The sequence below is a fragment of the Perca fluviatilis genome, chromosome 21 (assembly GCF_010015445.1).
Source record: "Perca fluviatilis chromosome 21, GENO_Pfluv_1.0, whole genome shotgun sequence".
NCBI classification, from domain to species: Eukaryota; Metazoa; Chordata; class Actinopteri; order Perciformes; family Percidae; genus Perca; species Perca fluviatilis.
The window spans coordinates 16,604,066-16,624,468 of record NC_053132.1 but is presented as its reverse complement, the minus strand read 5'-3'; the positions used below and the strand labels follow the sequence as shown (position 1 = coordinate 16,624,468).

Sequence of the window (20,403 nt, the reverse complement as noted above, 5' to 3'; positions counted from 1 at the left end):
TTATTAGTTCAGATTCTGGTCAGTAGGCTACCAAAGTAGAAAGTTTTGTTCATACACACTTTGTTTTATCATGTTTTGCAGGAACACATTAATATCGTTTAATTCTCTATTCGTTTTCAGATTGGAGAAAACCAAATTGAATGGCTTAAAAACAATGAATTCAAAATAATTGTAACAAAACTTTTATTGGAAAATATGCAGCGTGTATTAGGCTACCTACTACATCTCACAGTTAACATTACAATTTCGCAAATAGAACTTAAGCGGGTGGATGAAGCAACTTACTGAACTCTTTATTGTGATCAGGTCAGTAACACACACAAAATGTCCTGATCCCAACAACAGATGTGTCCGTCAGTCAGTTCTAGCTTTGACAAGTTAGTACTGATTTGTTAATAGTATTGTCATTTAAAAAAAAAAAACTCTTCCCACAGAGTCACTTAAAAATTACATGTTTTGTCAATTTGGATTCAGCTGAATTAAAAATATGTTTAACCATATCATTATATAGCTGTTGCAGTTCCTGAATTGGACCAAAAAAGGTACCAGTGCCCTAATTCAGCAGTTGAATGACATGTTCAACACATGTGTCTTTAATGTATTTATATTTATATGTATATCTTTTAGAGGTGACCCCGAATAGTCAACAATTCCACAATTCTATTTATGGAGCCTGTATCGAATGCCAATCTTACAGTGGCAGTGTCTGAAAATGTGGTTATGAAACACAAAGGTTCATTACATTCGGGCTATATGGGTGTGCCGAATGTCTAATTTTACATGTATTGTTTGGTTTTTCCCAATAAATCATAATATAACATATTTTGATTAAATATTAGATGTATCATATCAGCCTATTAATTATACTGTTAACAACAATTAGACGTAAGGGTACTCATGTGGACAAAAATCAGAAGTGCCGGCACTGAGTTCAGGCATTGTTGGTATGACAAAATACTGTTCATATGTAATGTTATAAAACAAATTCACAAATTAATGTAAACAGGAAAAGATTTTTACTTTTATAAGCTGCATTGCTTCCCACAGTAGGTGCATCAGCCACTTCTCAGAAAGATTACTTGGACTTTTGGAATAAACATATCCACACACAAAAACAAAGCGGTGGTTATCAATCTCGGGAGAGATAATTGCAAACAGTTAGTGCACGACAACAAGCTGCTGGACAGGCTGTACCTCGGAACTGAGTCCGAGAGCAACCGAGAGAGAGATTATTGTGGATTAATGCAATAAAGGTTGATGCTGGATGTTAGAGGGATCAGGGAAGGATCAGGGCAAAGGCCAGGCAGCGAGCATTACATCATCTGATTCTTTGACCTCATCACCTTCTCCTTACACCCCTCAGTTTAAATGGGACCCCCCCTTTCAAACACCCACACATTACATTTACATTATAAAAGCATGACTTCTTCCTTAATTATTCTTTTTTTTTTTGCCTGCCTGCCTTCACAAAAGAGCAGTTATTTACAAGACAGACAATTGTTGCTTATCCATTAAGCATATTGCCATGGTTATTCCCCCTCGTATCCAATCTGTGGAGTGCTATTGACAGATGTGTGTTTAGTTATTAGGTCTGTGTGTTCAAGAATAGCTTCACTTTTGTTAATTGGTATTATAAGCCCTCGTGCCCCATCTGTCTGTCCATTTGAAGTTCTGCCAACTTTGTCATGCAATAACATCTGTCTGGCTGATGTGCCCCCCCAGACTGCAAGGGTGCACTGTGTCTCCGTCCACAACCCTAAATTCCCTTAACACAGGTGTTTAATCTCAGCTGTGCTGGCTTTGGGTCAGTTTGACACAGTAATTAGAGACAAACCACAAGAAGTAAGAGTAAGAGTGAAATCAGTGGAGATTCTGGTGCAAATTTGAAACAACTTTTTTTTATTGTTGTGTTGATTTGTTAAATGTGCACATGCTGCTATTCCTGATCAGATATTAACTGTGTATCAGTGGAAATAAACTAACAATGCTAACTAGCAGTGATTTGCTTTGATTATGTGTGGGTACATACAATGTTTTCTCATACAAATTTAACCAAACATTAAAAACTTGTACTGAGAATTCCCAAAATTAAAAGATTGGCTCAGACAGTCCTCGCTAAAATGGCTCAATTCTGGGACAAGCACATCTTTCCTCCACTATTTTCCTCTTAATATCTAGAAATCTGTAACGCATGAGTCATGATGTCATAATTTTGAGATGTTTGGCACTCTTATGAAACCAGTGGTCGTACAATCTCTTTATCCTTATGTCCTTCCAAAGCCAGGGCAGAGAGGTTACTCTATCCTCTATACCCCGCAGAGCAGCAGCAGCATCACACATGTTTTTGGTTCCCAAATCCCTTCTTTGGTACATGAAATCCTTAGATAATATATTATATAACCAGCCAGTTTTGTATTATTATGCAAGTAGACTTATTATGAAAGTCACGCAAAGAAATTGTTCCACATTTGAAAAGAGAAAGACATTTTACTTTGCTTGTTAGCAATGAAACAAATAAATTTACGTCATGGGTTAGACATGTTTGGATTAAATTACAATGTGCCATGACAGATATTTTCTTGCACGCAAATTTTTAAGTCTCTTTACTTTTTGTGGAATTTGCCAAATTATAAAGCAGCTGTAGTCTTTCATCACATATGTGACAAAGCCAAAATTCTAATTCTTGCAGACTAATTGCTAAATAATAACACACACACACAGACACACACACACACACACACACACACACACACACACACACACACACACACACACACACATACACAGGGATCATGTCACATTCATATCAAATCCAAACTCTTGTGCAAAGTTTATACTTAGGTGTTTTATTTAGATATCTGGAAAATACCTGTTACCAGGATTTAAATTGTTGGATTACATCCACAAATAAAGTATGTAGTCAACACATTACAACAAGCAGGCTTAATACTGTATATGTTAATATGCTATACAAAGTAGTTTCTTTTTATACCTTTATATCTAATTGTGCATTATAGCATTGTTTCAGTGATTAGAATACTGTCAGAATAATTAAATAAAGAAAAAATATGTTCCATTAGCAATACATACATGTAATCCAATTCAACAAAACAATCCAAAATAAGACTTTCTTTACATAAAATAAATATCAAACAAAATAAGATGGTTCTATTTGTTTTCACACTCATTTCAATGATCATAAAACATGTCTCAGTACAGTAAATGATTGTCAATCTTTGCATAGATGTAAAATTCTCTCTGAGAACAAATTGACATTGCTTGACTTTTTTTCTGCAGCATTTCTATTTGAATTTCAACATCATTACATGTTCTTAATATATAAGTTCATCTGTCAAAGAGATTTATAGAGAGACAGCATTGATATGAAGGCCTGTCCGTAGAGGTGCAAAGGTACTTTCTTGATTGATGGTCTCCTCGATTGTCATTGGTTGGACATCATTCTGACGAACTCTGCAGCAGGGAGAAGTTTGATTAGTTAAGTGAGAAAGTCCTTAATAAAAAAAAACATTGTGACTACATTTGCTCTATTATAGATGTTCATGTCACTGCTGCTGAAAGACAGTTCACACCTTCAAAGTCTACTGTGCCATCTCCATTGTCATCTGCTTCTTTTACAATGGCATCTATCTCCCTTTGGCTCATGTGCTCTCCCATCAGCTTGGTCATGGCCAACCGCAGCTCCGCTGTTGTGATCTCTCCGTCTCCGTCCATGTCGAACTAACCAGAGAAACAAGAGAATAATAAAAAAATTGTAAAGAATAAGGCCAGTGTTGATCTTTATGACACCTCAGTGATTGAGTTGGTGTGGTGTTTGGACAACTCTGGCATTGAAGCAGCTGGTGTGGTGTTTGAACAAATCTGGCATTGGAGCAGCTGGATTTTGGAAAGTATGAGGAAAATGTTTCACTCTCACCTCTTTAAAGGCGTCTTTGAGCTCCTTCATGCCAATCATCCCAGCCGTTTCTGCCAGAAGTTTCGGGGCCATCAGCTCCACAAAGTCCTCCAAGTCCACTTTTCCACCAACTGGAGGGAAAATCAAAAGAAAAGATTCAGGAATTATGTGGGTCTCTTCTGTGTTTCATCAATTCTGTATACATTTTGGATCAAATGAGCCACTAACTAGAATTCATCATTAATCTCTACTGTCAAAAACAATCTTACATTTTTTTTTTGCTCTGTAGGTACTCACGGTTCATGTTGATATTTTGACTCAGCTCAATCAGCTCCATCTCCGTGGGCATGTAGCCCATTGTCCTCATCAGATTCCCCAGGTCCTTACAGCTGATCAGCCCATCCTTGTCTTTATCAAACTCATTGAATGCATCACGCAGCTCTGCAGAGATATAGAGAAAAACTCCCAGTCAGCTAGATAGTTGGTTGTCAAGAGAATATGCAATAATGCAGATTGTGAGAATTTAATTTACCATCAATCTCCTCATCAGCCAGCTGTCTTGACTGCACAAAGAGAAAAACAATTGGTATATCTCTTTATCATTTTACCCGGTTACCTTGTGGGTTATCATCCTGACTTTCACACAACAACACAGACCCATCAAAAATAGGAAAAAGATGTTACTGCTGTACTTACAACATTTTTCCCTCCTCGCAAGAAAATGCACGCTGCCCCCAAACTCATTTCTGCAAGAGGAAAAAAAAAAACAGTGGGAAGTGTAATTATGAAAAGTCATCATGACACATGATGATCAGAACTAGCTGGTCTTTTCCAGAGCCAGAAAGTCATGGATTAAGACAGATTGAGTAGTCTGCGTTTCCTCTGAGGAATTGAACACTATGTCTAATGCCTGAACTCTGACTGTGTCTTCATTTTCTGACATTATAAAAACACTTCTCAAAATAGTAGAAGTAAGTAGTCGGATAGATTTATAACAGAAGACACGTCATTTGTGTGATTTTCCTTAAGGACTTAGCCTATAGACCATTGTTATGAGCTAAATTAACAAAACAAGAATAAAGTGTCACCATGTAGGTATTTGTGCTCACCTTCTTCTGGTGATTTCTGTTCATCAGCCAAGCGCATTATACACGACCACTGAAGCCGAGACTCAGCAGCTGACCTGTAGTGCAAAAAGCCCTCTGTCTTCCTTATATTCCTTGATCTTCTTCTCAGTGTTTCAGTGTGTCTGTGTGTGTGTCTTCGTGGTCTGCTCAGCCTGACGGGATGCTGCTGGGAGGTTGTATAAGGGGAGGGTGTGGCTGCATCCAGGGAGGAGTCAGGTGTGTGACGGGGGGGGGGACATCAGGTTCACGTAGGAGCTAAAGAGATGCAGCCGCCTCCAGCTGAGTGTTGACATCATAGTGTAAATGATACTGCCATCTGAGCCTGCAGGACTGACAGAGGAAACATACTCTCAGTTCACAGAATAGGCTTAGAGTTTCTGTTTCTTTTGTATACAGTGAATTCATAGTTGTCCAATTCGCTGCAGATTCAACACAACAAGTCTATCACTTTATTATTTATTTTTCTGTCATTACTTCAGCAATTAATCTTTTAGTCAGATAATTCAAAGATATTTAATGATATAAAAATAGTGAAAAGAAGCAAACTTCAGATTTTAGTAGCTGGAGCTGGATAATGATTGAACAATAAATGACAAAAAAGTTGACAATTCATGTTCTGTTGATCGACTAATCGATTCATCGTCTTAACACAAGAAAGCACAGCATTTAGCAAAAAAAAACGTACAGGTCATTAATCATAACATTTAAAGTTTACTTTCCAGGCTTTTAATGGACTTGGATAAAAGTCCATTATGTGTTTTGTCTTATTGCCTGCTTATTTTGTGTTTGCTTGATTTTGTTGAAGTGATTTTGTTTTCATGTGCATTTTGTGTGTTAAAATGTCTCTGACTCTTCTCCCTATCTTCTCTCATCTTCTGTGTCACTTGAACTTGCCTCTATGACCAACCATAATCTTGTAACATGTTTTACTTTTAATCCCACTTCATACAAGACATACACCGTTCTAGTAAAAGTTCCCAGCACAGTTTAGTTATCACAGTGTTTCTTGATCAGGACACTCATATCTATTCTTAAAGGGTCAATGGAGAGTCAGAAAAGCATTGTTTTTCAAAGAGTGAAGTTTTTTAAATACATGATGATATGTTAAATCTGGACTAATTAGGTTTTACACTGTCAAGTTTGAACCCTCCAAATCATAAGCTTTATTGTTTCTTTTTGTGGACACTATGAAAGAATGGAGCCTCATTTTTATCCTTTATGTGTTGTTTTAACCCCTATTGTTTTCAAAGACATGACAAAACAGATTTTGGATGTATCAAAGAACCACAGCTAATATTCCAGTGTGTGGTAATCTGCATGAGTATTGGCTACATTTGTGTGGGGGAAAAAATATTATTTCTTCCATGAATGACAATGTCAGGGATTAATGCCTCAGGGTCCGTCTTCACTTCCTACAGTAAGGATGCATGAACGAACTGGCAGAGCTGAAAAATGTCATAGTGAATGTGCCCTCTCTGAATTATTCCCCCTTGACCTGCTTCCCTGTTATGTAAAGTCATCAAAAATCTGTTTGCATAAGAAGCATAATCCGCAGCAGGAGCTAGTAATGATTTTATTATCTTTTGCCCCTTTCTCGTGCAGTGGTCCAGCTGTGGGGTTATGCAAAGCCGCGCCCCGGGCTGTGAAAAGATGTCTGTGCAGTGGAGGGCAGGAGGAATATAAGTGTAAGGAATGTATAAAATAAATTATAGAGGATTAGGAGCTATGGCTGGATGAAGAATATGTTACATTTTTGGATTAGTAACAGGATTAAGATGCTATTACAGCGCATGAAAGCACAGTTGTGTGTGTGTGTGTGTGTGTGTGTGTTTAAAATATAAGTACACAACACAGAGATTATACTGAGTGGATTATGAGAGCAAAGGCTCAGCCAAACAAGCCATATGTGTGATGGGATTATACGTGTCTGTGCATGCAGAAATAGGTTGCCATCCAAATAATTTCACAGATGTAAAACTTCAAAATCTATTAAGAGATTTGAAAAAGAAAATCTCAAAAAGATTACGCCATAAATTTGCCCCAGGTATTCTTCATTTGCAACTTGCAAAATGACGTAGCATAGGCAAATCTCTATTAGTAGAAGTGTGTGTAAATTAAAAATGCAAATCGGAAAAAGCTGGAAGTTAGTTGATAATGAATCAACACAAGCAAGCCTTTAGTTTGTGATGCATTATGCAATCAGAAATCTATATGACATTTTTATAACTTTATTTTTCAGCAAGGATTACACCCAAAAAGGTCACTGTTAAAATGGATGGTATGATACCAATTTATATTTGTTGAGCTAAATTTCCATAGCTACAACTCCGATGTTAGTCTGAACTAGTTATGTTTTATTGTGTTTAGTGGACAGATATAGAAATCACTTCTTATGATGACAGTTTTTAAAAGTGCTTACTTTGTCATTATTTGGACCATATAGTTTTGTTTTACTGTAATAGCTGTTGATTTGGATCAGGATTATAAATCACATTTATATATTTGTATTTCTATATTTTCATTATCATTTTTATGATGATGTGCAAATTAGACTAAATTCTGATTGGCTTAGCACTCAATTACTGTGCTTAGGTATAATTTTGACGTACTGGTACTTTACTTTACTATTACCATTTTAAGATAGTTTATACTACTTGTACTACTACTTTTCAATTAAATATTCAAAATATTTCTTCCACAACTGTTGATTGCTTTTACTTTGCTAATTGTTGATTTTAACTTATTTACCGGGTATATGTTGATTTTTTGGTGAACCTGCTCGGCCACACGGAGGCATCGTTGCAGCTCATGTGCCTGCTTCTGAATCGTCGAAGAAGAACACTTCCGTTTTCCTTTCGGATCCCGCCCCGCTCCGCCATCATGAAGTCCTGAACAAAAACGGATGAGAGTCGAGCAAAATGGGGATAACACGAACTGGAGATGAATTCCGCCGACAACACTAACGTAATGACAGTCCAAAGTGAAGCACGGAGCGGACCCGTGGGAATTAATGAATCAGTTTCCCATTGAAAACGTCCCAGGCAGCCCCTAGCGTTACGTTATTTAGTTAGCGTGTTGCTAACATCAGCTAGAGCGAGTTTCTGATTTTCTTTGGGAGACAGCTCTGCTACTAGCTGGCTGGCTACCGTTAGTTTAGCTGGCAGACGTCAGTCAGCTAGCTGTCACTTTAATTGACTGGCACTTTACTCGTGTCAAGTCGTGCAGACGTGCTAGCTGTCCAATTGACTGGGAGCATCAGGATGGAGAGGAGTTTGAGTAAAAGCATCGACAGACAGAATGTGGTCTGCTCGTGTTGAATAGACACACCAGTGCCGAGGAAAGGGGGGTGAGACCAATATTTTCCAGCCAGGCCGGCCGGTTAGCTAGCTCCAGAGCTAGCTACAGTGGATCCCAAAAGCCACGGTAAGACACATTATAAATTATTCAGCATGTGAAAGCAGCCGAATTCTCCCCTCTGTCTCTCTTTGCAGGGAGAAGAGTGCCTAGCATTATGAACTACCTCATTTTCAGATCCTTGAGACGTTGACATTGCCATGTAGGCTTGTTGTTGGCCTGCAGCCTGAACACCCAGCCATCCTTGAATTGTTGTTGTCTACTGTTGAATATATGTCATGCATTTCTTTGATGAGTCAAAGCAAAGATAGCCTAATTGACCAGCCAAGTGTAATAGCCATCTGGCTTGCTCAGTCAGTAGAGATGCACACTGTACATGACACTGATGGCAAACTCTTATCGACATAAGACACAAACTTCTCTGTCTCACCAACCAAGGACAATAAGCATTTTATTTTCCAGAACATGCACATGGAGCTCCCAAGATGTGAAATTGCATTTTAGAGAAATGATGTTGAATGAAACCACACAATTGGTGTGTGTGTGTGTGTGTGTGTGTGTGTGTGTGTGTGTGTGTGTGTGTGTGTGTGTGTGTGTGTGTGTGTGTGTGTGTGTGTGGAATAACTTCTCATTTTCAAAGGAACTATATGCTTCCTCTTTGACAGTATCAAAATGGCCTTCAAAGAACGCTTCATATTATTCATGTTCATTTTGTGTGGAAGTGTGTGGAAATACTGACATGAAGTTGTTCAGTTACTGACCACTTAAAAAATATGGAGCATGTGTTACATTTCCACATTAGCCCTTTGACAATATCCTAATGTCCCATGGTATACCCTGTGCCAGGCTGTTGTGTCATTTCGCCTTACCCTATAAGACCTAACGTAACTGAATTAATCAGTGACCAGTTTGCGCCTTTAGTAATATTTATTAGTTATAGTAGTTTAGTAACATATTTATTACAGAAGTTTGGCCCTGTTTATCCCATTGTGAACACCACTCCTTTGGCTATATTTCTATAATTGGCCATGAAACGTCTGATGACATTTTCAGAGAGATATCAAACCCTATAGTGGCACTAGAACAAAGGTGAAACTTGATAGGCAAATGGGCCTGCTAGACTGGTTGGCAGATTACTTTTATCTTGTAAAATTGGGCCCTGCTGTTGTCTGCTGTACGCTGTCTATTGTCTCACTGCGATGGCCATACTGTTGAGGGTGCGGGCTGTTGAAGGACCAGTGAATGACCAGTCACAATTTTTTTTTTTGTTAATAGTTGTGTGTAGATTTTTGAGTCCTTCTTTAACATGAGGGAGGAAATAAACACTGCATTTTCAGTAGAAAAATAGGTATTCCTTTACACCTCATTTACAGTTGGATCTACAGAAGCTAAAAGCTGCATGACATTATGATAATTAACTAATTTGGAATATTTCAGTGTTAATTGTAAATAGATACATACAGCAATTTTAAGTTTTGCCAGTATTCTTTAGCCTTATATTTCTGCTAGAGAGACAGATGGATGATGATGGATCAATGAATGGGTGGATGAATGGTCAATTGAAGCTGATCGGCACAAATTTCCATCCATGGAACGGGAGGGTTGCTGGTTCAAGTCCCCATATAGACCAAAAGTATGGTCCTCCTGGGCACTGCCAAGGTGCTCTTGAGCAAGGTACCGAACCCCTGACTGCTCGGGGTGCCTTTGCATGGGCAGCTCCCTCTGACATCTCTCCATTAGTGTGTAATGTGTGTAATAACAACAGAGTGAAAACATTGTAATTTCCCCTTGCAGGATTAATAAAGTATACATTCTTATTATCCATATGAGCCAACATAGATTTTCATGCATGCGTATAATGTCAGACTAGAGCATATTTATTTTTTCCAACAGATATTAATTGAGTTTAACAAGTTTGAAATCTACAAAAGAAAAACACATGCACATTAATATAAACAGATGCAATTAATAAAGTAAAGTTGTAACATGCATAGCATAGAAGTCAGTGACCATATTATCCAGGCGGCTCATGTTTCCAACGCATATGTTGGTAATCCTTCCAAAGAACAGACGCTCACGCAGTGTGTCTATTCCACTCACCAGGCGCTGGCCATGCCGTCGAGTGTGCGGGCCGGGAGCCTGAAGGACCCGGAGGTGGCTGAGCTGTTCTTCAGGGAGGACCCTGAGAAGCTCTTCACGGACCTGAGGGAGATCGGCCATGGGAGCTTCGGAGCAGTCTACTTCGTAAGTTGCATTGTTTGGGTCTGTAATAGTAAGTAGGTTCTGCTGTGGTATCCTGCTGCACCAATGGTATCCTCATAAATTGTAAATCTTGTCTTTCATCTCTGTCAGCTGGCCTCATAATATGAATACACTAGTAAACAGTTCAAAGTTACAATTTGAGCTGTATGAATTTCAGGTGCCAAATTAAATTTAACATGAATATTTATCAGGAAAGGGAATTAAGTACCAGATGATTAAAAACAGCTTTTTAAAATATCTGTTAGGTCAGGGGTTCTCAACTGGTCTCAACCTGTGACCCAAATTTTTCCATGGTCATTAAGTCGCGACTCACTTTTATAGAATTCAAACCAAGCAAATTTATTTTTCAAAAACAGCCTTCGAAAAGACACGTACATCATCTTTTTTTAAACATAAATACACATATTTACATGTGCAAAGTGCATTTCAGAGCACATTAATGAGAAACTGAGGAGGAACATGGCAACTGCATGGACAAAAGTGACTAAAATAAATTAAGTATCAAAACTGCACAAAATAAATAAGGCCACAAAATTAGATATTTAACTTCTATGCATATCTGTGCATTCAGAGAACATTAGCCTAGCAAGAAACTGAGGAGGACCATGACAAATGCATGTATAAAACTGAATAAAATATGAAAACTGCACTAAATATATATATAGCACAAAACAAGACGTTTTCACCTAACCTGTCATTTCTGTCCCTTTTTATCCTCAGTGTACGGAAATCCACATTTTAAATACCCAGGGTCACATTTGCACTTCGCCAGCTTGCCTCCGAACATCAACACAAATTTAAAGTGAACATTAATCGAATGATGGTTACCATGGCTACGGCGCTAGACTGCTGCACGGTTCTGACGCATGTCCATCAAAAATATTTTTTAAATTAAAAAACATTTCTTGACTAGCTGTCCACGACCCATCAAAATCCCTGCGTTAGATTTAGTTAACAACTAACACTTTGCTGATACGAATACATGTGTAAAATACGAATATGGGCGTCTAATTATTAGGCAAGTGACAATTAACCTAACTGAAAATTGCTTCTGTTCTTGATTGTGGTCTACTTTGAGATCATGGATAGATTTTCACTGACTGTTAGCCCTTGTCACTTTAGAAGTATTGATTTCTGTTAATATTTTGTGCACTCCTCAGGGCTATGGTGCTAGCTAGAGAGGCGTTGAGATCATTAATGTTGTTCAGTTTATCTTTAGAACAAGCCATTATAGACAAAGCTGAACTTTTTTAATTTGGCCTAATTTATCAAAACATTGTGTAATACAAATGAAAGTGATAGTGAAAATCATTATCTTCTCAAATGTGTTGATTTACAATATTTTTGTCTGCTGGTCGAGATAGAAGTTTGTCACTTTTTTGATATAGAGCCAACAAATCTATTTAATTAAAATATAATAAGCAATGAAAAAAATACTAATAGTGATTGTTAGTTGTAGCAGCTCAAAGCTATATCAGATTGTTGCTACAAGTGGTCAGCCCCCAAAAAAACCTTCCTCAGAGCTTGACAAACAAACCGCTGTTTTTCCCATCATTAGCTATGTTTCCATCGACCCGTTTTTATCCGAATTAAGTGATATCGAATGAAAAATGCCTTATGGAAACGGTAAAATCCGACTGAATTTCATGAATATCGACTCAAATGAAATGCGTTCGGTCTCATCGGATTTTCTCTTGATCGATATACGGCTTATGCGATAAACGCTGATGGAAACATTATTTGCCGAATAAATAATGAATTGCGATTAAGTTTTAGGTCATGTTATGGTTGCAACCCGCAATAAAACGAAGAAGAAGAAGTTTCAGTTCATTTCCGCCCAGTATTTCCGCTCTGTTTGCAAAACAAAAACAGATGTAAGTGGACAAACGAGGAGACGAGATACTTTTTTAATTTAATTTACCAGAAAAATATAACAGCTATTTTAGATAGCAAAAATCTAAGAAACGCCAACATTTATCAGGAGCTCGCGAAGGAAATGACCAACAGGTACGACAGGGACATTAAACGCTAAACTTGAAAAAGCTTAACGTGGTTTAATGTATCTAAACAACGATGATCATCACCAGATTTATCGTGGTTATATCTTGTCATGAACACTTAAGCCTGTCAAAAAAACTAAATCGAAATCCAACGGTTATAAAAGTTATCTCACGTTAATATTTTCTTCATCAGTGGCCGTATTAATGTTATTAATATGGCGAGGAAAAAGCTTAACGTGGTTTAATGTACCTAAACAATGATCAATCATCACCAAATTTCTCTCTCATATTACCCATCATAACCACGGAAAACTGTCAAATAATCTAAGCTTTTTCACGTTAAGCGTTTTAGAATGTCCCCTTACAACAAGCCGTGGGACGTCCTGCGGAGTAAATGGAAGGCGCTCAAACAGCGATACGCGGCTCAAAAAAGAGAGTTGTCTCGCAGCGGTGCCGGAGGGAAAATATAAGGCAAGTTCCACCTTTTTGATGAGCTGGATCATATCCTCAGCCAAAGGTCCATTGGAGCTTAGGCTATAGCTTGGCTTCTAATATTAACAACTACTTTTGTCTAGCAAAACTTTGTTTGCAAAGGTTCGCTTGAATCTTGTGCGATTCAGTTAAAAAATGAATGGAAACCCCATAAAATGTCTCAAATCAATTCGATATACCAATTTAATCGCAAAACAGCATGTGACGTCATTACGCACAGGTTTTTATTCGCTTTAAAGCTGTTGGATGGAAACACACTTTCACCAGCTTTATTCGCATGAATTTTTTTACCGAACTTCAGATAATTCGATTGACAAGTGGATGGAAACTTAGCTATTGAGATGTAGTTATTGTGGTGAATATTGCCTGGGTCAAAGTGGTTGATGGTAAGAAAAGGTAAGCAAAACTAAGGAGAATAGATGACAGACAATGGTGAGAGTGATGTTGCATGTCAGAGATGGTGTCTGTTAGACAGGAGGGAGAGTAGTGATGAAGGTCCTGCCAGTAAGAACACAAGGGGGACAAATCAGCTGATGATGAGCATGGTGCGAGTCAAGGACAAAGGACAAACTCGTAAGTGGTGGATGAAAAAGCTCTGTTTAATGAAGGGTGAAAAGGAGCCAGTCATGGATGAAGGGATCAGCGGAAGAGGGTAGAAAAGAAGAGGGAAGGAGGCTCAGCAGAAATCCTTGCTTTATGTAATAGTGATTTCTTTTTTGGGTCTGATGTAAAAATGGCTGATTAACCCCAGAGTTCTCAAGCATGAACATGTTTAAAGAACACTTAAGAAGACTTGAAACATGTAATTATTGTCTGTTGTCCCTAACATTACCACATTAGGCCCATGACATCCGCACCAATGAGGTGGTGGAAAAAAAAAAGCCAACACCCCCAAAATAATTTTAATTTATTTTGGGGGGTTTTCAGAAAAAATGGCAGGATATCATCAAGGAAGTGAAGTTCCTCCAGAAACTGCGTCACCCCAACACTGTTGAGTACCATGGCTGCTACTTGAGAGAGCACACAGCATGGGTAAGAGTGTGTGTGTGCGTGTGCGTGTGCGTGTGCTTACGTTTTTTGACGTATATTGATTGCACAATACACATAGGGCTGAAACGAAAGCCAATTCTTTGCATTGAAGCTTCATTTAATCCATATAACTATACAGCCCACTGTGTTTCACACGGATGATTATTTCTGTCACAGAATGTGCTTACAGACTGTGTACAGGTGACTGAAGAAAATGGCGTGGATTGCAAAATGGAGAAGGAGAGAGAAAATAGCGGGGGCGAAGAGAAAGGACAGACCAGAGAAAACGAAAGTGTCAAAAGTTTAGGATAATTTTAAAATAAACGAAAACACATCTGTGTGATTCTTCTTGTACAGACCACAGGGAGTCAAACAGCCTTAAATATGTGGTCAGAGAGAGACAAGAAAAGAAGAAGCAGCATTTTGCTGTAGAGTGTAGAAAAACATGAGAGATTGTTTTGTCAAAGCTATAAAAAAAAAGTGTTACAGGCAGACAGTCATTTCGATTTGGAGAGAACGTCAGTCACGTTAATGATTACAGTAGATAATTGTAATGTTTCGCAGTATTTCAGTGTTTAACATGGATGTGTTTACTACTGTTGCCAGGCAGCCTGCTTCTTCTCTACTACTTCTTGCTTATTCATAGAGTATTTTGTTTGTACGCCCTCTGGTGCCTTGACCATAAACGTCTCCTTGAAGTTTGTAGCCCGCGCGCCATCTACGGAGCCCCGCGCACGTTGTCACATGCTAGTATATCCGAACACTAGTATATTAACGTTACGCACCCAGTCCACAGAGCGGACCAGACACAAGGTAACGTTAGCATTTTATGTTAGTCAATACAATTGCTAGATCAAATGCCGGGTGCCGCGAAACCCGGGGACCCCAGCGGCCAAGGGCTGGTTAGCTGATAAGGTTAAGTTGTTCATTTTAGGAGACCTGTTTTTATTTTCTCTTTTGTATGTTTACTATTTCTCTTTAATAAAACAATGTCTTACTACTATGCAGAGGTTTTGGGTTTTACATCTGATGCAGACTGTAGGAGACGCTTCAACCTCCATTTTGAGGTGGACATGAGAACACTTTTGGGCTGTACCTGCATCCAACAACAGCCCTCACACGTCAATAAAGTGTCAAAAATTCCTTAACATGAAGTGTGCTCCTGGATTTAAGCCTCCCTAAAATAACATGCAGTTTAACACTCCCTCTGTGTCTCTCCTAGCTGGTGATGGAGTACTGCTTGGGCTCGGCTTCTGACCTCTTAGAAGGTAGGTAGGAAATAATAGAGACAAATGAGTAATTGAGACCTTGGCGCTAATTAATTAAGATTAAACTAATGAGTTAATTATTTTAGTCGTTTACCTTAACAATGCCTGATATCCCCAAATATCTCTCTTCTCCCAGTCCACAAGAAACCCCTCCAGGAAGTGGAAATAGCTGCCATAACCCATGGTGCGTTGCAGGGATTGGTGTATCTTCACTCTCACAACATGATTCACAGGTAACCCCCGTTCTTTTCTCACTATCCATATCTATTCGGCTCTCCTCCCCCACACTTCTTGTGACAAGAGACAAAACAAATACAGGGGAGAAAGCACAAACTGTGCTGCCTAAGATGAGCTTATGCAATGGTGTTTGTGCTCACACACTGTGCAGAAACACATTTTAGTGCATTTAATAACACCCCGTTCCGACCTTGTTTTAACATTCGTCCTGAGTGATCCCATCACAAGTGGACAGCTCTAGGTAGAGGTGAAAACGCTCTCAGGACGCATTGAGATTGGATCTCAAAAACCACGTTTGTAGGTGGTTCAGTGTCTTAGTGTCCACATTCTAATAGCAGTGAGAACGGGAGTGTGTCCTGTGTCCACATTAAAGACCGCCTACTCAACTGTGAGCAGAACTTCGTACTCATTCAAAGTATTTCTCCTATCACAGAAACACAGTGACTTTTAAAAACATATCATGTCAGTAGACATCCTTATGTCGGCACCCTTTTATATACTGTCTATGGTTGGCACACAGACAGACTGGGCAGCGCTTTTTTCATTTTTCACATGATTTATGTGAGAGGAACAACTGACATTTATAAACTCACATAACCAGACTTTGCAAACGGAAATGATGTCCATGTTTATTTGCATATAGAGCGGGAAAGTGAGATACGATTACAAGTGGTCACTCGGGACGCATTTGGAGACACGTTCTACGGACAGGTGAAAACGCACGTACCTAGAGCTGTCCACTTGTGATCAGATCACTCAGGACGGATATTAGAACCAGGACTGATATTAAAACCAGGTCGGAACGGAGCCTTACAATACATTTTCTCTCTTATATGTCTCCATTTGTTTTGTCTTCCTCACGATTTTCCTGACCAGTCATTTTCTCTTATCTGATCATTTCTCTCTCTCTCAGAGATGTGAAGGCAGGAAACATCTTGCTAACGGAGCCGGGTCAGGTCAAACTGGGAGACTTTGGCTCTGCCTCCATCGTTGCCCCAGCCAACTCCTTCGTGGGAACACCTTACTGGTAACACATCAGACTTATTCCTCATAACGTTGTCATCCTCGTCATCAGATGAGGAACGTTAATCCTTGTGGATTCATAAGAATTACACCAAATTCTGACCCAGCAAACGCTTGCACCGTGCTCATGTCCGTATTCATCAGCTTTCCCAAACAACAGACTTTTACTAAAAAAAAAAGCATCCCTGCTAATGAAAAATGTAATTAACCCCCCTGATGTTCTTAAGCTCCACTAAGTATGTCCCTGCATCATAATATACCTGGAAGCAGTTTTTAAAGTTGTAATCCTTAAGAGTCCAGTCTGGATTTATTTGGAGACAGTCCTATTTACCTTCAAGTATGTTGTTGACTTATGAGGATTATAATACAACAACAGGAGGATGTATAGACGGCAAACCTTATTATTCCTTTTCAACCTAGACAAAGGCAGCGTGTACCAGATTTACAGACCTTTTCCGGTTTTACCTTTCACAAAAGCCTTATGGCATTTTTATGGTCCTGCGGAGGCTCCATGCAGAGCTTTCGCTGTAGTCTACGTAAGTGGCCTAATGTTTATACTTGTGCTCTGGTGTGTGCGTTGAGCCGGCGTGTGTGTGGGGAGTGTGTAGTAGAGCGAGGGAGAAAGTGAGAGAGTGACGGCGATTGGCTTCGGAGCGAGTACCTCTTAGTGAGAGAAACAAAGCGTCTCCCCTGTTCTTTCTGACCATGGTGGGAAGTCTGTAGCAGGAAAAGTTCACCCTCTCCTTGATTTCATGTTGTTGATGGAGAAGGAGAACCAGGAAATGAGTCGGGGGGGGGGAAATGCAACGCTACCAAGCCACGGCCGAGCAACATGTGTCGCTGCAACGTGTAGTTAAATTTTTCAAGAGGTGCACGTCAGGCTACGGCGTAGGGTCCGGCGTAGACACAGAGTGGTCTGCGGGGGTACGCCGTTGATTCGGCGCACTACCATAAAAAGGCCTTTAGGCCTAGGGCTTTAGTCAAAGTGGAATTAAAAATGTATTTTCAGATTAAAATCTTAAAATTACTTTTACTTTAGTGATTACCTTTTTACCCCAATCACAAAAAGAAACACCTTTCTCCTCTTACCCCTAATGTTATCTATTTCTGCAGGTAGCTTCAGTTTGATTTGCAATACACCAAACTTCAAATAGCCGACTACTCATCTCTGGCTGGCTGTGCTTGATTTATTGTCACACTTGTGAAACGAAAAGGTTCCAACAACGTGTGGCCGCCAGAAAGTCCATCTCATCAAATTCATCTAGTAGGGCTGCACAATATATCGTTTTTTTCTTCATTTTTTTTTTTAATCATCGCGATATCAACTGGCGCAATAAACGCATCGCGAAAGGCTGCAACATATCGCGAAAGACACTCAGAGATTTCTTTTTTGTGTTAGTTGAAAGAAAATATCAGCACTTTAAACTGTAACTGTCATTCCTTTTTTTTTAGTAATGCCTTTTCTCTTTAATTCAATGTTCAATTTGTTCAATAAAAGAAAATGATTGATGAAATGATTTCATTGTTTTAAATTCAACAAGCAATTTGTTGTATTTTAGCATAATTCTGAAAGCAGCAGAAAGGAAGAACCGAGTACACTTAATATCTATTTATCGTTATCGCGATATTCAACAACGTTAACGCATATCGCATATTTTCATCATATGATGCAGCCCTAATTTAAAACCTGCAGTAGAATGAAGTTTAAACTTGAACAACTGCATGGTAACTGAATGTTTCTTTTTTTTTTTCTTCCATTGACACACTGATCTTTATTTACATATTTGAATAGATATTTACATACTGTATGTATTTGAGGTGCTGGAACCAGCAAATGTTTAGTATTGTACTGTCAACTAAACCTTTCAGCACTACCTGCATATTTCTCACAGGGACATCAGACTCCACCATTCATTGGCAACAGGTTATTGTTGTTGTTGCAGCCTAACCCTTGTAATGTCCACATCTATTCATGTGGTGACAGTGAGCCCTGAGGTGGTCCAGGATCAAAGGAAAAGAGATGGAAAAGACTGAATTGCTTTGTTGTATCATCCTTGCAGGATGGCCCCTGAGGTGATCCTGGCCATGGACGAGGGTCAGTACGACGGGAAGGTGGATGTGTGGTCACTTGGCATTACCTGCATAGAGCTGGGTAAGAGATGGCCATAAAATTGTCCACAAGTGTGTGTGTTCTTTTGTGTGTTCACAAAGCTGAAAGCATCAAACCCTTTTCTTTGCTTTCTCCTCTCTTCTTTTTTTGTTCTTGCTCTTTATCTGCCACTCTCTGTCACGCTATGTCGTGCTTTGTCACTCTCTAGCGGAAAGAAAGCCTCCTCTGTTCAACATGAATGCTATGAGTGCCTTATACCACATCGCCCAGAATGAAAGCCCTGTGTTGCAGTCTAATCACTGGTGAGATTCCTAAATGTCCTTTTAGGCAAATAAGACTTTTGTTGTTGGTTTAATGGGCAAAGAGGAGCATTGTTACAAATGTTGCTTTTATAAAGTAGCTTCTAATGTTATCGAGGCCCTTTCGACGTGATGTTTTTCAAAGGATGGAGGATTGATTAAATTTATGATTTTACACATTTCCAGGAAGTCTACAAGAGGGTAAAACCATGGCTGACAAAGTGCTGATGAAGGAATTAAAATTGTAGAAATAAAATGAACTTAACGCTATGATGACAGTCAGAATTTTCAGCTTCGGTCTGTTGCAGTTAGTTTTACATTAGACCGTAAAGACAATAAAGTGTTTGTGACTTGGTGCCTGCAGATCACAGGGAATCAAGAAGCACATTGGTTTTATCATTTCTGTTCAATATAAACCCACCACAACTCCTGTGTGACGCTACTGTTTCACCCCAGTATGCAGTCAGAATCGGCAAATTTTGAAGGGTTTTAAATGCTTTGTAACATCCTGCAAAAAACTACTGTCAAAGAATAATTAATTAATTGATATTTTACTATGAAAACGTCAGCACATACAGCGTTTAAAAAGTATTAAGTAAGGCCAACTGAATTCATGGATCTGTGTTGAAGTTAGGTCATTTACAAGCTGCTTCATTTATCATAACATCCTTATGTTAATGGTGGTTTTATAATGACAATATTATCGTTTTCAGGTCAGATTATTTCCGCAATTTTGTGGACTCCTGTTTGCAAAAGATCGCCCAGGACAGACCTACCTCTGATGTGCTGCTTAAGGTACAAAGTGTTTGATTTTGTATATGAAGGCAGGCGGCAATGTGTGATTATCTCTTTGTTAGAGTTTTTAGCCAGGGAACTAATTGTTTGAAATTTAAGGAATGAATATAATTTGTATGTTCTAATAAAATAATGTGTACATTATGTGCGCCAATCTGCATATGTCATATATTATTGTATATTGTATTGTTTTCATTAATAACAGAAATCAAATTCAACAGATGCAAACAAATATATTTCATTCCTTTTTGTACACCAGGGGCCTGTTTCACAAAAGCAGAATATATAAATCCAGGATAACTGATAAATCGAGGCTTGACCTAGTCTAATCTGTGCATCCTGGCTTGGTGCGTTTCACGAAGGCCAAGCCAGGCTGAGGAGGAGCGACTAGGTCGAGCCAGGCTGAAGTAATTCAGATAGATGCGCGTCCACGGCTTTCCTCAAAAGACCGCGAGGTCGATCACAGATTTACTGATGCCAAAATGGAGACTACG

General features: G+C 39.0%; 2 protein-coding genes across 2 annotated transcripts in view; one reads left to right on the top strand and one right to left on the bottom strand.

Annotated features, from left to right (window-relative positions):
• Positions 1–2,825: 2,825 nt before the first annotated feature.
• cabp5a (calcium binding protein 5a) lies at positions 2,826–5,206 on the bottom strand. The gene is made up of 7 exons (XM_039788106.1): positions 5,023–5,206; positions 4,610–4,659; positions 4,446–4,476; positions 4,211–4,354; positions 3,935–4,044; positions 3,591–3,738; positions 2,826–3,471 (listed from the first exon to the last, which is right to left on the bottom strand). Exons 1-7 carry the CDS (start codon positions 5,057–5,059, stop codon positions 3,443–3,445), a joined length of 549 nt encoding a protein of 182 aa, XP_039644040.1. The 5' UTR covers positions 5,060–5,206; the 3' UTR covers positions 2,826–3,442.
• Positions 5,207–7,871: 2,665 nt separating this feature from the next.
• Positions 7,872–20,403, top strand: part of taok2b (TAO kinase 2b) — a 30,224-nt gene continuing 17,692 nt past the window's right edge. The window contains 9 exon segments of the mRNA XM_039788031.1: positions 7,872–8,463; positions 10,498–10,638; positions 13,989–14,180; positions 15,400–15,445; positions 15,582–15,678; positions 16,596–16,709; positions 18,766–18,857; positions 19,024–19,117; positions 19,828–19,909. Of these exon segments, the coding sequence (XP_039643965.1) occupies positions 10,507–10,638; positions 13,989–14,180; positions 15,400–15,445; positions 15,582–15,678; positions 16,596–16,709; positions 18,766–18,857; positions 19,024–19,117; positions 19,828–19,909 (849 nt within the window). The 5' untranslated portion in view covers positions 7,872–8,463; positions 10,498–10,506.

Bases quoted from the DNA above. Each gene is read 5' to 3' on its own strand.
- cabp5a (XM_039788106.1), bottom strand. From the start codon at position 5,059: ATGCGCTTGGCTGATGAACAGAAATCACCAGAAGAAG. The intron at 4,477-4,609 runs GTAAGTACAGCA...CTCTTTGTGCAG, and splicing joins TGCGAGGAGGGAAAAATGTT to TCAAGACAGCTGGCTGATGA. The intron at 4,045-4,210 runs GTGAGTACCTAC...TTTTCCCTCCAG, and splicing joins TCAAAATATCAACATGAACC to TTGGTGGAAAAGTGGACTTG.